This window comes from Scomber scombrus, chromosome 18 (genome assembly GCF_963691925.1).
Source record: "Scomber scombrus chromosome 18, fScoSco1.1, whole genome shotgun sequence".
Lineage (NCBI taxonomy): Eukaryota > Metazoa > Chordata > Actinopteri > Scombriformes > Scombridae > Scomber > Scomber scombrus.
Window position 1 is genome coordinate 14855004 of NC_084987.1, and position 14159 is coordinate 14869162.

Consider the following 14159-nt stretch of genomic DNA (forward strand, 5'->3'; position numbering starts at 1 on the left):
GTAAAATAAAAGATACTTAACATCTTTTTTATGGTTTGTAAATTGTAACTTATGGCTAATAAATCATTCATTCATGCTTTATAGGTCAGTAATTAACCATAATTATAGACTATGTTAATGTTGCCAGGCAGTATAAAACTCATTTGGCTGTTCTTTTCCCCCTAATCTAATCTTGCCTTGTCTTTTTAGTTAACTGATTAATTGAATTAATCAGGAAGGCACCAAACACTAAGGACCAATACCTTCAGAAAATAGCACACAATCACACTAAATAAGTATGAAATATTACATTCCACATAAAAATATAATTTGTCATATGTGAAATGTTCAAAAACCACACATGCTTGAGAACTGTGGCTGGTATTGCAGCTCATTTAGACTTTGCTTTAAATAATTATACTTTATTGTCATGACTCCATAGGTACATAATCATCACATGAACACCTAAGAGACACATACAAATACACTATTGTACTAGTACATGGGGTATACACATTCATATACACAGTGATAAAAACCCAATGACCTGTGGTCAGTGGTTTGAACAAAAGCCCCTGCTCAATGTGTAAATGTAAATGTGTAAGTGTAAATGTAAATGAAATGTCCAACAATTATCAAGAGCAACACAGTGTTTCATTTGTAACTGTCCATGTGAAAGATAACATTTCATGAGTAAAATATCAAAAAGATCTAAAGTGCTTATTTGTGAATTAATCACAAACTGTGATTTTTTGTTTATTGTTGTTTTTCAAGAGCTATATTGTTGTTTGTGAGTGACCATTAGATACCCCCCTCCCCCCCTTCAAAATAAAACGGAGCAGCATGATATTTTTCATACTTTATTTATACACAGTATCCGTCATACCACAATAAACAGAGGAACAAGAAGAATCAGGTAAACAAAAGCAGGGGCCGTGAGAGGAAACACATACAAACGTCCCTGTGGCTCTAATTGTAGCCTGCAGTGGTACTGTACCCTGACTGGCCTAACATTTAATTATCTCTGTCATGGGTCCAAAGGTTGTTCCCCCCCCCCTCTCCTCCAATACAGATTCTCAATGTGAGACATGTAAACATTCAGTCTTAGAAATCTCATTTTGGTCCAGATGTGACAGCTGCGATATTAGTCTACATGTACAGGTTCAGTGACTTATTCATGGGTGAAGACTTGGGATAGATCGTCTTCTTAAATTTGGCAGTTTTATGAAGCCTCACTGTTGTAGCTTTGTGCGCCTTTAGTCTCAAAACTTCTGGAGACACCTGACTGGAAACAAAAAGACTCACTTTGGCACCAGTGAACGAAAAAGCCAACAGAAGCAGTTCACAGATACAGTGAGTTAATAATTCAGCTTTTTAGCCAAACAGTTTGGGCTACATGACAGCGAGAGGGATGAGGCGATGAGCAGAAAAGCGCACAATGCTCGTCGGATGGGTTTGTCTCATTCTGTGCGACAAGGTGGGGAACTCGCATGCTCCACACTGGGGATCTCTGTATCATGCAAGGGGTCTTTCTCATGCTTAGATCAGGCCTCGCCTCACGCATGCACAAGATACACTCAAGAAAAGAAAAGACATGTTTCAGCCACAGAGGGCTCCGAAATCCTCACTTGGTTCTGATTTCAGTTTGTTACAGAAGGAGTCGGCCCTGAGACGACCAAGGCAAGAGGGCGTTCAACCATTTTCACGCACAGTAGGCGCTGCATATTCTCTATGACACTGAGAAGTAGTAGAAAACAATGGATAAATAGATAGTGGAAATACATATAACAAGGTTTGCTGATACCAAAGCTACCAAAGATTCAGCCAAACTTTATATCTCTTCTCGGGGTAATCTAGACATAGAAATGTTCAAACCGTCTATGGTAGTAAAAGCACATTCAGTTCATAGTATAAAATCTGCTTCTCTTTTGAAACATCTCATTTGAGACATATTTACAAAAAAAAGAAAAAAGAAAAGGTTGACATACAGTAGAGGGTAGACATCTCTCTCTCTCTCTCTCTAGACATAAACGTTTAGTTAAGTGTAACATAAAACAGGAACAAAACCTCTCCCTTAACAATTAGAAACATTTCTTAAGAATAAGACTTTTCCCCAAAACATACAACAATTATATATTAACATAGTTTATACCGTAAATACTAAACTTTACAGTGATACCAGACGTGTACAGCATCCTAGAGTCTACTGCTCATACAGAGTCAGAACATAAGCATGCAACAGAGATCTGCTTTGTGCATATGGAAATAGCATCTTTAGACTTTAATCAACACACTGTCTCTTTGATCCACAGTTTTCTGACACTATAGGCTGCATTCATCCATCATCCGGCCTAGAAAGACCTAGACAGCTTGTAGATATACTGTACTGTAGCTCCAGGTCCTACAAAACAACAGATAGAAACGCCTAGGGGGTTTTCAGTGTGTGGACACTGTTGGGAAGGTTAAAGGAAAAATAAAACATTACAAGGACTTTAAGAACTGCAATAGAAATGATTTCTTCCACTTCTACTTTGGCACTCATGTAACAGTATACTACCTCTTTTTTTGAGTATATAAATATAATATATACGTGTACAGTAGCAGTTCAGAAGTAGATAAAGCCAGGACAGAGCAGAAAAATAGGTTCCGTTCTTGTCGTGCATTGCAGCTTGTTGCCTAGTAAGATGGGGGAAACATGGATGGAATGAGGAGGAAAAGTGTCTACATCTGGTATCTTTAACATCTACTGAAATAGACAAGAATCATACACAAGAAAAGTCTGCAGGTTTGGAAAAAACACAGATAATAGATTCAGAATAAAGAATAAGGGGGAAAATTATGCAAAAAAAAAAAAAATCAGTGCCATGTACTTTTTCCTCTCACTTCAGATTGTACTAACACGCGCACAGACATCGTTTTAATACTTTGCTCCCCTCTCCTCCGTCAATCCTGCACACACATACTGATAACTAGTCGACAGAACACTGTAGAGGATGGTGTGAGTCTTTTTTCTTGACAGCGGGGCGATTGTTGGAGTTTGGAAGGATCCTGTATGTAGTCAGCGACAGTCCATGCTTTTTTTCCCTCCCCTTTCACTTCACTCTCTCTCCACTCTCTTCTCATACCACGCTGTGCAGGGATGGATGGGTGAACTGAGTGTTGATGTAGGAGAAGCCTGCAAACTCGCTCTGGTCGATGTTGGCGATGACCAGCTGGTCGGGAGGGGTCAGCACGGGCTGGGTGCGTGTGAAAAACTTGTCAAAGTTTTCTGCTCCTTTGCCACACTGAAAGAAAGAAATACATAAAAAAAGTTAAATGTGAAGGAAAGGATCAATCATTCTTTTCATTTCTGGGCTGTAAATGATTGTAGACTCATGATTAAAGTGGCTTTTTCTCACACGTCTTTAAATAGAAAGCTTCTCAACATTCCCAGAGGGATGGTGGTGTGGAAAAATGTCGAAGTCCAATGTGTAGTCGGGCAGAAGTTGTAATTAGATTAGGAGCTAACCCTGAGCATTCACTGTGGAGGTCATCAGAGTCAGCGTGCAGCTTTGCTTGGGGCTGTCATGTGTCTCAAGCAGCTGAATATATGTGGATATCGCTCTGTGTTATGCACAATATCCGCACAGTCACAACAATTTTATGGAACTAATTTCACCAGAAAGAGCAATGCACAAGGAAAAAAACAAATCTGTAGTTTATTGTGGATTTCAGCGCTTGCTGTTTGCGACACATCACTCAGGAAGCGGAACAGCACATCAGGCATTTCCAGCTGCTCCATAATATTACAGAAGCCAAGCCATAAAGCCTCAGATGGATCTTTTGTTTGCCAGTCCCTGAAGAGCAATTAATGTTCAAAATTCAAGATTAACTTTATTGTCATTCAGACTATACACAGTACAAGTACACAGCAGAATAAAATTACATTGCATCAAGCTCACTCTTGTAATAGAAAAATGCTAAAAAGACAACCATGGGCATATTGTATGCAATGACTGGAATATGAAAGATGCTAAAAAACTGAAAACAGTGAAAAATAATAAATTAGTTATATATGCACATGCTATAAACAATCATGAGTATAGTGTCCACAGTGAATGGAACTGCACATCACAGTTTAAAATAGATACTAGAGCCTTCCAGTCCCAGTTTGTGTGTGTGTGAGGAGTTGCTGGGAGTTGAGGATGGCTTGGGGAGAGAATTAGAAGGGCAAAGAGTCCCTGATAGGGATACATAGGGTCCCCAGCAATGTCAGTGGCCTTTGTCAAGCAGCGTTTGCGTGATATGATGGAATGGATGGGAATGAAGTCCTGATGAGTTTCTTGGCTGTCCTCACCACTCTCTACAGTGACTTCCAGTCTGAGGCACCCAAGTTTCCATACCAGATAGAGATGCAGCTGGTCAGTATACTCTCTATGGTGCTTTTCCTCGTCTTGGATAGAGATGACGTGTTTAGGGTCCAGGTCAGGTTGCACCCCCTCCCCCTGCTCTTGATTGACCTCTCAAAGCACTTCATCATGTGAGTGTTACGGGGCGGTAGTCATTGAGCAATGTAATTGTTGATTTTTTAGGTACTGGTATGATGGTGGCTGTCTTTAAACACATGGGAGGACATGTGCCAGTCAGCATATTCTCTGAGCACATGGCTTGGTATATTATGAGGACCTGCAGCTTTCTATGAGCTGACTCTCCTCAGGGTCCTTCAGACATCAGCTGAGTTAAGACTCGGTACCCGGTCATCATGACGAGGTGTGGCTTTCCTCGCAGTGCCTCAAGAAGTCAGTGTTGTCATCACAGCATGGAGTAGCAGTCTTGTGGACTGATAGTTTGGATTCCCTGCCACATGTGCCTGGTTTCCCTGATGTCATGAAAGTGACTCTGGATTTTCTGACCATGAGTGCACCCTTTGCTACCCTGATGACTCAGTTCAGGTTGGCTCTTTCTGATCTAAGGGCCACCATGTCGTCAGATTTGAAGGTAGCATTTTGTCCTCACCACATCGCACACATCTCTGTGGTCAAAAAGGGTTTCTGGTTGGCACGTGATGTTCTTGGTGACACAGACGTCATCTATGCACGTGCACATGTATGCGGACACAGACTCAGCACACTCCCCCAGGTTGATATGTTGTCAGTGGCAGCTTTCCTGAACATGTCCAAATCAGAGCATTCAAAGCAGTCTTGGAGTGCTGACATGGGTCCCTCTGGCATCTGATTTGCTTCACAGAGGGCTTTTTTCAAGTGAGCAGGGGTCTGTATGCAGGAATTATCATCACAGAAAGATGATCTGAGGTGCCAAGGTGGGGGCTGGGAACTGCCTTGAATGCTTTCTTAATGCTTGTGTGTTATAGCTACACGACACAAAGCCCCCTGAATGGATGGATCCATTTTTAGCAATGTTTTCCTCCCCCTTCTGTGAATGGAGACAGATACATCCGCTACGTAACCCTGCATTTATCATGGCCCTTGTGTGGAAGTAAAGGGAACTCTGCTCTTAGAGAGCTATTTTTAACCCTCAGTGGCAGCGCTTGTGTTGCTTCGGGCGCTGTGGGGCAGCGAGGGGATGGAAGATGCGGGGGTCCACAAACAGAGAAGGAGCGCTTGTAGTGACAGGAGGAGGTTTAGGTGTCAGTGGCAGTGGGGAGGGTGGCTGCAGCTGAGATCCAGCCTGAAGCTCTGCTGGGTGCATATAAACCATTACACAGAACACCGACATACAAAAGGCAACCATTCATACACTTACTTAACGACTCTCTGAGGAAGTATTTGATTTCTTCAATAGTGATGCATAAACAAACTAGACAGAATGCTTTTTTTCTGGTATGTGATTTGCTGTTTTTAGCATTTTACTCTGCTTGAGAGAATAAAACACACTGCTGAATGTTTCATGATTATTTTCTGATGCGTGCCTGTTACTTTCTGCTTTTCATCTCTGTGTCTATAAATATCCACCTGCTTAATAGATATCTTGAATATATACATATAAACCTCAATGTGACTGCCACGTAAGTTATTTTTCTTAGCTGAGGTAGAACCGTTATATGCATTTCAGTAATAAACAGAACTTAACTAAAGATTTATGGAAATAATATTTTGTGTAAATGATGATGTTATGGGAGCTGCTTTCTAATCTTATTATTGTTTTTCTCTGCAGTACAGACACAGCAGGAATGAATTACTGCTGCTCACTATTTAATGTCTAAACGATAAAAAGCTAAAAACATAAAGAAGGATGAGAGGACTTCACGGTATGTGCAGACAGACATTAATTCATGAAAGGAATGCCAAATGCAGTAGAAAGCAACAAAGAAATAGCACGAAGAGTTACAACAGCAGGTGCTCTTTTGATTAAACAATCTTGCTTTTGAATAATCCTTTTGCTTCTCTGGAAAACACAGTGGTTTGCCTTTTCATTTGTCAACTTTCTGGAAATCAGATTCAAATTACAGTGGCATTTGGATGGAAATACATCTTATTTGAAGATTGCTTAAATGACAAAGTGACATGCATTATGAGTGAGGCTAGGCACATCCGTGTCTAATGTTATGGGTAGCACTGAAGCATGGCAGACTTTATGTACCTTAAAGGATAGGTTCTGTCTTAATACAATACTGAAGTGCCAATATGTACATGGAAATAGGTTGCTGTAACGGTTCCTACTCTCCACACTGGCCCTGAAGTTAGACAATTAGACAGAAAAATGAGGCTTTCACAGTCTGAGTTAGCTTGATTGAGTCCGTGTCTTCCTAAGTTACAGTTTGTTTAGTACAAAATTCCTTCTTCTTGTTTCTGTGGAATGAAGTACATGGGTGACCTGTGGTGGAGGGATACATTCTGGTAGTAGATGTACGTAGGCATTGTTGCAAATTAATGAGCTATATCAAAACATTTATGATATAGTAAATATACCGTTGAATATCTAATTTACATCCTGTTGATATTGCCAACTCCTTGTTATGAGAGATCGAGGTAAACCTCGTCACAACAGCATACACACATTCTCACACAGCATCACTCACCACTTTGGGTTTAAATGGCGGCTGGATCTCTCTGTTGGCCAGGCGATCCCAGTCAATGCGTCTAAAGAAGGCCTGCTCTCTGATGTCCCTCTCGCCTTCTGGGCCACAGCCGAGACGCTTTGATGGGTGCTTGGTCATCAGCTGGTGAGAAACAGAGGAAGAGTGATAAGAAGATGCGAAAGAGGCAGCTTGGTGCTCGAGGGAGAGAAAAGGTAAAAATAGTAAATCAGAGAGGAAGTATATATGTCGACCATCCACTTTTTATCTTCTCTTTCCTGCGATCACGTCAGCAACATTACACAGAGCCAGACTGACATTCATACTGGTTTTCACTTAACAAGCTTTAAAATAGTCTCAGGAAATTGTGCTGCCTTTTCATAGCTCGGTTTCTGATTCAGCAGCCATTTTTAATTTATACTGTGAATCCTTTTGGCAAATGAAATGTGAAGCAAACAATAAGAGGGGTCAGGATAATCTCTTTTGTCACCGGCTCTGAGATGATGAATGATATTTTTTGTGGCGGCATGCAGCTACCGGGTGTGATATCATAATAAATGAAGGTGGGGATGTATTATTAAAAGACTTGATAGGTCTCTGCTTGAATCTTAATTGAATCTTCACTGGGGTATAAATCGACTCTGAAAACTCATTTCCTTGTACGTAAATAATCATAATCACATTGACCATGATGCTTTGTTGGTGTGATGTCAAAAAAAGTGATGTCCAGGTGTGAGAAGAACACGTGTCTTGATGAAAGACATGGAAATTTGTGACTACCGAGCACTACTGTACCTGTGTTGAGAGAACACTTTGGTTGAGGACCATGTACAATTATTTAGTGCTGGAAGTTGGAAATGGAAAACTAAAACCATCTTTCTGAACCTTGTTAAGATAATTATTATAAATGAAAAAGATACTGACCTGATGCCTTGAAAGAACAAATTATGACCAATCACATGGCTGATTTGTTTTAGCCATCACCATAAGCGTTGTTTAATTTAATGTGACGTATGATTGGCCAACTACCGCAGCAGATACAACCCTTAGAGTCTGTGGTGAGAAGACTTCATTGTACAGCTTTGTAAAGCTATTTAATAATATTTCAATAATTTGAGCACTTTCAAAATGTGTTCATGTAAAAATGATGTGGAAGGGGAGGAGTGGTGGCATTTTGCGCAACTGATTGCTTCAATTTCTGATTGTATCAAATAAAGTGTTAAAAAAGTTATTGAATGAAGTACTCTACTGGTTTCGGTATCACTTTAAAGGTACTGGTATTAGTACTGGTATAAACAATACCTAGTCCTAATAATTAATTTTACACCATTTCCAACCATGAATTCTGACATTTTTTAATAAACCCTATCATTGTGTTGTTTACTGTCGTCATGATGATGAAGGTTTTGTAGCTTTAAGGAAGTATGAACCCCATTTCAATTTATCATTTTAACCAAAATCATCTTTCTCTAACCCTAACCATGTGGTTTTTGTGCATAAACCTAACCAGACTTTAACCACAGCATTGTCCCACCACGAAACATCATTATTTGTAACAGTTATTAATGGTTTTGGAAAGCGGTATGTTAGACTAGATGGGAATCATTTGTGCAGGCCTGAATTTTAGACGTATACTATATTTAATTATGAGGATGTGTTTTAATAACGTAACTTTAAAAAAAAAAAGTTAAAATTATGGTGATGATTATTCAAATTTCAAGTTCCTCTATCTACCTACTTTCTACCTCTATCTACCTACTTTCTCTATCTTGGTCTGTCTCTCAATTTCCAACTTTACTGGAGTGAAACACAAAATTGCTGGAGTGCCCCTTTAATTTCCCAGTCAGCTATTAGCGTCAAAAACTGCCAAATTCACATTATCCATTTCACAGCCTTCATGTCTCTCAGCTTTAACTGAGTTGATGAACAACATAGCTTAATGTTATGCTGTTGTTCAATAGCTGACACCTAAATTAAAGTTTTCCAAAACAGTTGCTGCCCTCGTAATATTACTATACAGATGATAAAAATGATTAATCTGATGGATTGTACAAGTAGGTTTGCTTTGTTGAACACTGTATGCTCCTTTAAAGGGTACTTACCCCTTTGCAGATGGACACCGCTTCTTTAGACATGGACTTAGGGTAGGACACATTGTGCTCCATGATGGACTGGAATAGCTCGTCCTCATCCTCTCCATCAAATGGCGGCTGAGGAGGATAAACAAAGAGTCACCAGATCATATCAAAGTCGTGAGGGAAGCCTTTGAAAGCCGACAAGATACTGAGGTGAAGAAAACAGCAGGTGAAGGTGAAATGAGCAGTGTGAGCTGTCAGGTTACATTGCTGTCTAGTGGTCTTGTATCACACAAAAAAGTCACTCAGTGAATTAAGTGTTCGTCATTTAGATCAAAACATGATCTCTGTAGGTGTTACACCAAAGCTTCAAATGGAAAACCCTGTTATAATTGTTATTTTGTGTGAGTGTTTATGTGTCTGATCCATCCTCAGTATCTTCTCCCATCTGTTGCCTGGAAACTGGAAACATTAACCAAATCTACTGATCCTCATTGTTGCAGCAGTAGAGATAACTATCTGTTGTGGTTTATTGCCCCAGTGACACATGTTGTTTACAGTTTATAATCACTCAAGCTGGCTTGTGTCAGCAGAAAACTTCGCAATAACAATTTACAGTCATATTGGTAAAAGCCCTGTTTTAATGTAGCGCATGAAGACCAGTCAGCACCACTAGCTATTAGCACAGTTTTTTGACCTAATGACATTGTGATGACAATTTATATTCAGTATACATATTGTGTATAAATATATACATATTTCTGATGGCTATGCTAAGGTAAGTGGAACCACTTATACAGAGAATGTGCTGACCTTATTAAATTCAATAAAAAAGTGTTCATTTTGTAGAGCCCTCAGTGATGTCATCATATTGCTTGTTTTGTTTGTCTAAAAGTTCAAACCCCAAAATATTAAGTTTAAAAAGATATAAAACAGGAAAACAACACATCCTCACATTTAAGAGACACCAACCAATTCATTTTTGTTTTTCTTCTTGATAAATGATACAAAATATATAAAAAATATATACATACCACAAAATGTGCAGTACTAATGATATGATATTAGAACCCTTATAGACCAGGATTGGTGCAAACAATGAAGACTTTACCTGTCCTGCCAGCATCTCATACAGAAGAACGCCATATGCCCACCAGTCCACAGATTTCCCATACGGCTGGTATGCTATAATCTGAGAGATACAAGATGAGAAAAGGTTAAAAATACATGCAAACGCTACCCCACCCCTGTATGCAAAGAGCTGTGATTATTAAGACTTTCAGTCATACAAGATGACTTTAATTCTACTGCCAAATTAATTTTCAATCCTGTCTCCGTGCTGTGAATACTGTCTGACTACAGTCAGGTATGGATGGGTACTTAAGTTTAATATGCAACCCCAAACAAGCTGCAGTGAAGATATCAGAGAAAATGTGAAGTGAAACACTGAAAGAAGCGTTTCTCTTATTCAAACTCAAACCAAATCAACCACCATTAAATACTGTCTGCTATTTTGAGCTGCCATAACAAAGGCGCCATCTCCTACCATCCAATTTGCCATTCTACACCCTCCACCCACACATAGTCTACACACAGACACACACACACACACAATAATAATCATGCAGGCGCACAAGCAAAGAGCAAAATCACAGCTGCGCTTGTCTTTAACAGAAGCAGAAATGTGACAATTTGTACTGTGCAGTTCACAAAGTTTCACTGGTTGCTCAACTCAGCTAAAAAAACAGAACTAAAGAAAACTACATCCACAGCTGCTTAGGTCAATACATTTCTCCCTAGGTCCAAACAGCACAGATTTTGGGCTATAATGTCACAAATGAGCTGTCACAAAATCAGACATGGCTCGTGAAGTCATTATAATCCAACAATACTTGGTAAGAAAAAAAGCCTTTTTTTAAATCATCACACATTGACTTTGCCAATGAAGGATGGAAAGCCAAGAAAGTCTCTAAAAAGACTCTTTTGGATGAAGTTTACGGGGAGAAACCAGCAGTAAGGGCTTCCCTCACTTCCCACCTGTGAGACACTGCACTCCCTCATGAGTCAGTACAGACAGATGGGAGCAGACACACATATACACACTAAATAGCAAACACCTCATTACCGTTAGTGAATCATCTTTGCCACTTTGTCTGTGTAAAAAATGGTCTGAACTAACTTTTATCTCTTGCATTCTTATTTAGAACTCATATATATATATATATATATATACATTAATGTTTTTCTTTGGTCACTTAGTATTGAAGTTGTTGTAGACTATAAATATATATGTTTGTTATGAACGGTTGAACATATTGTGTTGTCAAGTCATGTGGTGACTGTGTGGTGTAGATACATGGTGACAGTAAACATGCAGTGAATGGATCCTAATGCCAAAAGATGCAAGGTAGAGTTATCTGAAGGGCTGAATGTGAGGTAGTAGGATGGATGAATTTTGCAGTGCATGATGCTACTGAGTGAAGCAGATAAAATAACTTAGAATTCAGGGGGCAATATTTATAAAAGTCCTTTCAAGTTTTGCCATGGTGGCCATTAGTGTGTATCCGCAACACTAAGCTCTACCTTTGGTTCTGCCTCCAAGCTGCGATTAGACAGCTTTTAATTTTGGCTTGGACAATACCTCAAAAAAGATCTCAAAAAAGACAAATAGTGTAGTAGTCATCAGCAGGGAACGGGTCATTCAAGTAACGCTGTTGACATCTAGTTCAGCTGTTACCAATATCAGGTTTGTAGTAAAGCTATTTGACAGCCCGGCTGTGGACTTGACAAGGATGACAAAACATATTTATTTTCACTGTGTAGTATTTGGTAAGAAAATCGTAGAAATAGCCTAAAAATAGCCTAATATTAATACCATAGTCATTTTAATAATAATACAAGGCTATCTTTAAATATGTTATTATGTATTAACAAATATCCTATGCCTATGGCTATTCAGTTTCTAATATGTATTAGGCTTAATATATTAAAATATTTATTCCATTTCGTTTCTTCCTTTCTTCCTTTCTTTCTTTCTTGGGAGTTTTTCCTTTCTTCATGAAGGTTTATGTCAGGGGGTGTAAGGTGGGCGTGTAAAGCCTGTTAAGACATGGTGTTTGCTAGGGACTTTAGTACCGTAGTTGCTGTGGGAAGAAAATCCAACCCCGATCTGCAATTGGTTGCTGCTTCTGTGGTGTCGCTGCTAATTTGCATAAAGTTAAACTCTGGTCACCTGTTGCTGTTGGTGCTGGCATTGCACTGCTCACTACTCTTCGTCATCAGCTTTCATTAAAAATGAATGACTGTCGGCTGCTCTTGTCGCTTATATATCTTTGGGTTTGAGTGCACGGTTACACCTCCTCATGAAAAGTAGAGCTTTACATTTAATATTGGCAGCTCTATGCTGCCCTCTGCTGAACAGTGCTGACACTCAATACACATTGCTTAGTTTTATGCTCTTTGTTTGGGTGAAAAGAAAGGTTTGAAAAGTTAAACTAGTTAAAACTATATTTAAGACTAGAGGAGCCATACAAGTAAAGACTGACTGCTGCTGACAGCGGACCATGGCATTGATGAAACTACCTATCAAGCCAGTTGGGCCTTCCACAATACAACATTTATTTGTATTTATTATTTTTTCTTTCTTTCTGTCCTGACTTGCCAAGGGACAATGGATGAAAACTAGTCATTCTAGCTAATTCCGGTTACATTTTAATTTGAAATGTTCATGAATGTACACTGTCCCTTTTTAAATAGATAAACAAACAAATAGATATAAGGCTGGGCCATGTAGCCAAATGTCTGGTTTTTGCTTGGGTGAGTAGAAAAGGTTTACATTTTCTGATATTTAACATTTACAGGAACAGTGGAGCTAAATAAGTAGTGGATGACTGGGTGGGCCGTGGCATTATGATAATACTGCTAGTTACAGCAGTTTAGCCTAAGCAGATACAATGTAGATATGCGGCTGAATGCCAACAATTGCTTTGTTTTCTGTGTTGTAATCTGATTCTAATGAAAATGGAAAATTCATGTCACAGTGAAAGAAAATTAATTAGAGTTGTTGAAGACATAATTGTCCGTTTGAGATTTTTTTTTCATTTAAATATGACACCGTATAAACATACATAAAAAAAATGTGTGTTGAATTTTACTTTACTTTTTTGGCATTTGAAATCTTCCATAACAAACTGATGTTGTTAGTTTATGAAAAACTCCTTGGTTTTGGAAGTAATGCTGTTAAGCTTGTTAGCTGTAAATCCTAATGATTACAGCATACATTAGCTCAAATAAACACACTGTTTAAACCAATTCTTAAAGTCCAAATGAATCAGCTTTTTGAAAGAGAGATCTAACTTCTGTATCGTGACTGAGAGAAAAAGGTTTGTTATACGAATACAAAAAATAGATTTTTTCCCCTATTTTTTGGCATATATTTTTTAAATAGGTACCCAATATGACTAGGGATGTAATCTAAAAGGCTTAAAAAGTCATTGTTCATGTAAGTGTTTCTCTCGTTCTTTTGGTTTTGGAAAATCTAGAAAAAAGACTCTTACTATAGCGCCATGCAAACCATGTGGAGAAATCCAAAGCTTGACAGACCTGCTGTGTCTGGCTAAGATTACTAAAGCCATGAGTGGAAATTGGTGTTCGAGGCGGGGATTTAGGCAACAGTCAAATTCAAATGGATCGTGATCAGTTCAAGTCCAAAAGTCTAAGTTTGTTTCTGTAATCTGTAAGAGTCTTTGTTTCTGTAATCTGGACCCTTTTCCTCAATACGGACATCTCACCTCTGGTGCAATGTAGTCGGGTGTGCCACAGAACGTGCGTGTGGTCATGCCTTCATACATGTTCTCCTTACACATGCCAAAGTCAGCAATCTTGATGTGGCCCTCGGAGTCCAGCATCACGTTGTCAAGCTTCAGATCCCTGCAGCAGAGACAGGTTTTGTGTAATTGTCCACATGCATTTTTCTGTCTGGATGTAATGGACTGTTTTGATACTTCTTGTGTGTTTTTGTCAGCGTCCAGACAACAGAGGAACACGGAAAACCCAGTTCTGCTCTCCACCACTTCTACCTCTCTGATCAG

The 14159-nt window shown here is 39.1% G+C and overlaps 1 protein-coding gene across 2 annotated transcripts in view; it reads right to left on the reverse strand.

Moving 5' to 3' along the window:
- Positions 1–3098: 3098 nt before the first annotated feature.
- The window catches only part of prkcab (protein kinase C, alpha, b), a 103963-nt gene continuing 92902 nt past the window's right edge, over positions 3099–14159 (reverse strand). For both annotated transcript variants that reach the window (XM_062438530.1, XM_062438529.1), the window contains 5 exons: positions 13860–13998; positions 10181–10261; positions 9097–9204; positions 6998–7138; positions 3099–3263 (listed from right to left, as the gene is read on the reverse strand). In XM_062438530.1, the coding sequence (XP_062294514.1) occupies positions 3099–3263; positions 6998–7138; positions 9097–9204; positions 10181–10261; positions 13860–13998 (634 nt within the window). The remainder of the gene's footprint in view (positions 3264–6997; positions 7139–9096; positions 9205–10180; positions 10262–13859; positions 13999–14159) is intronic.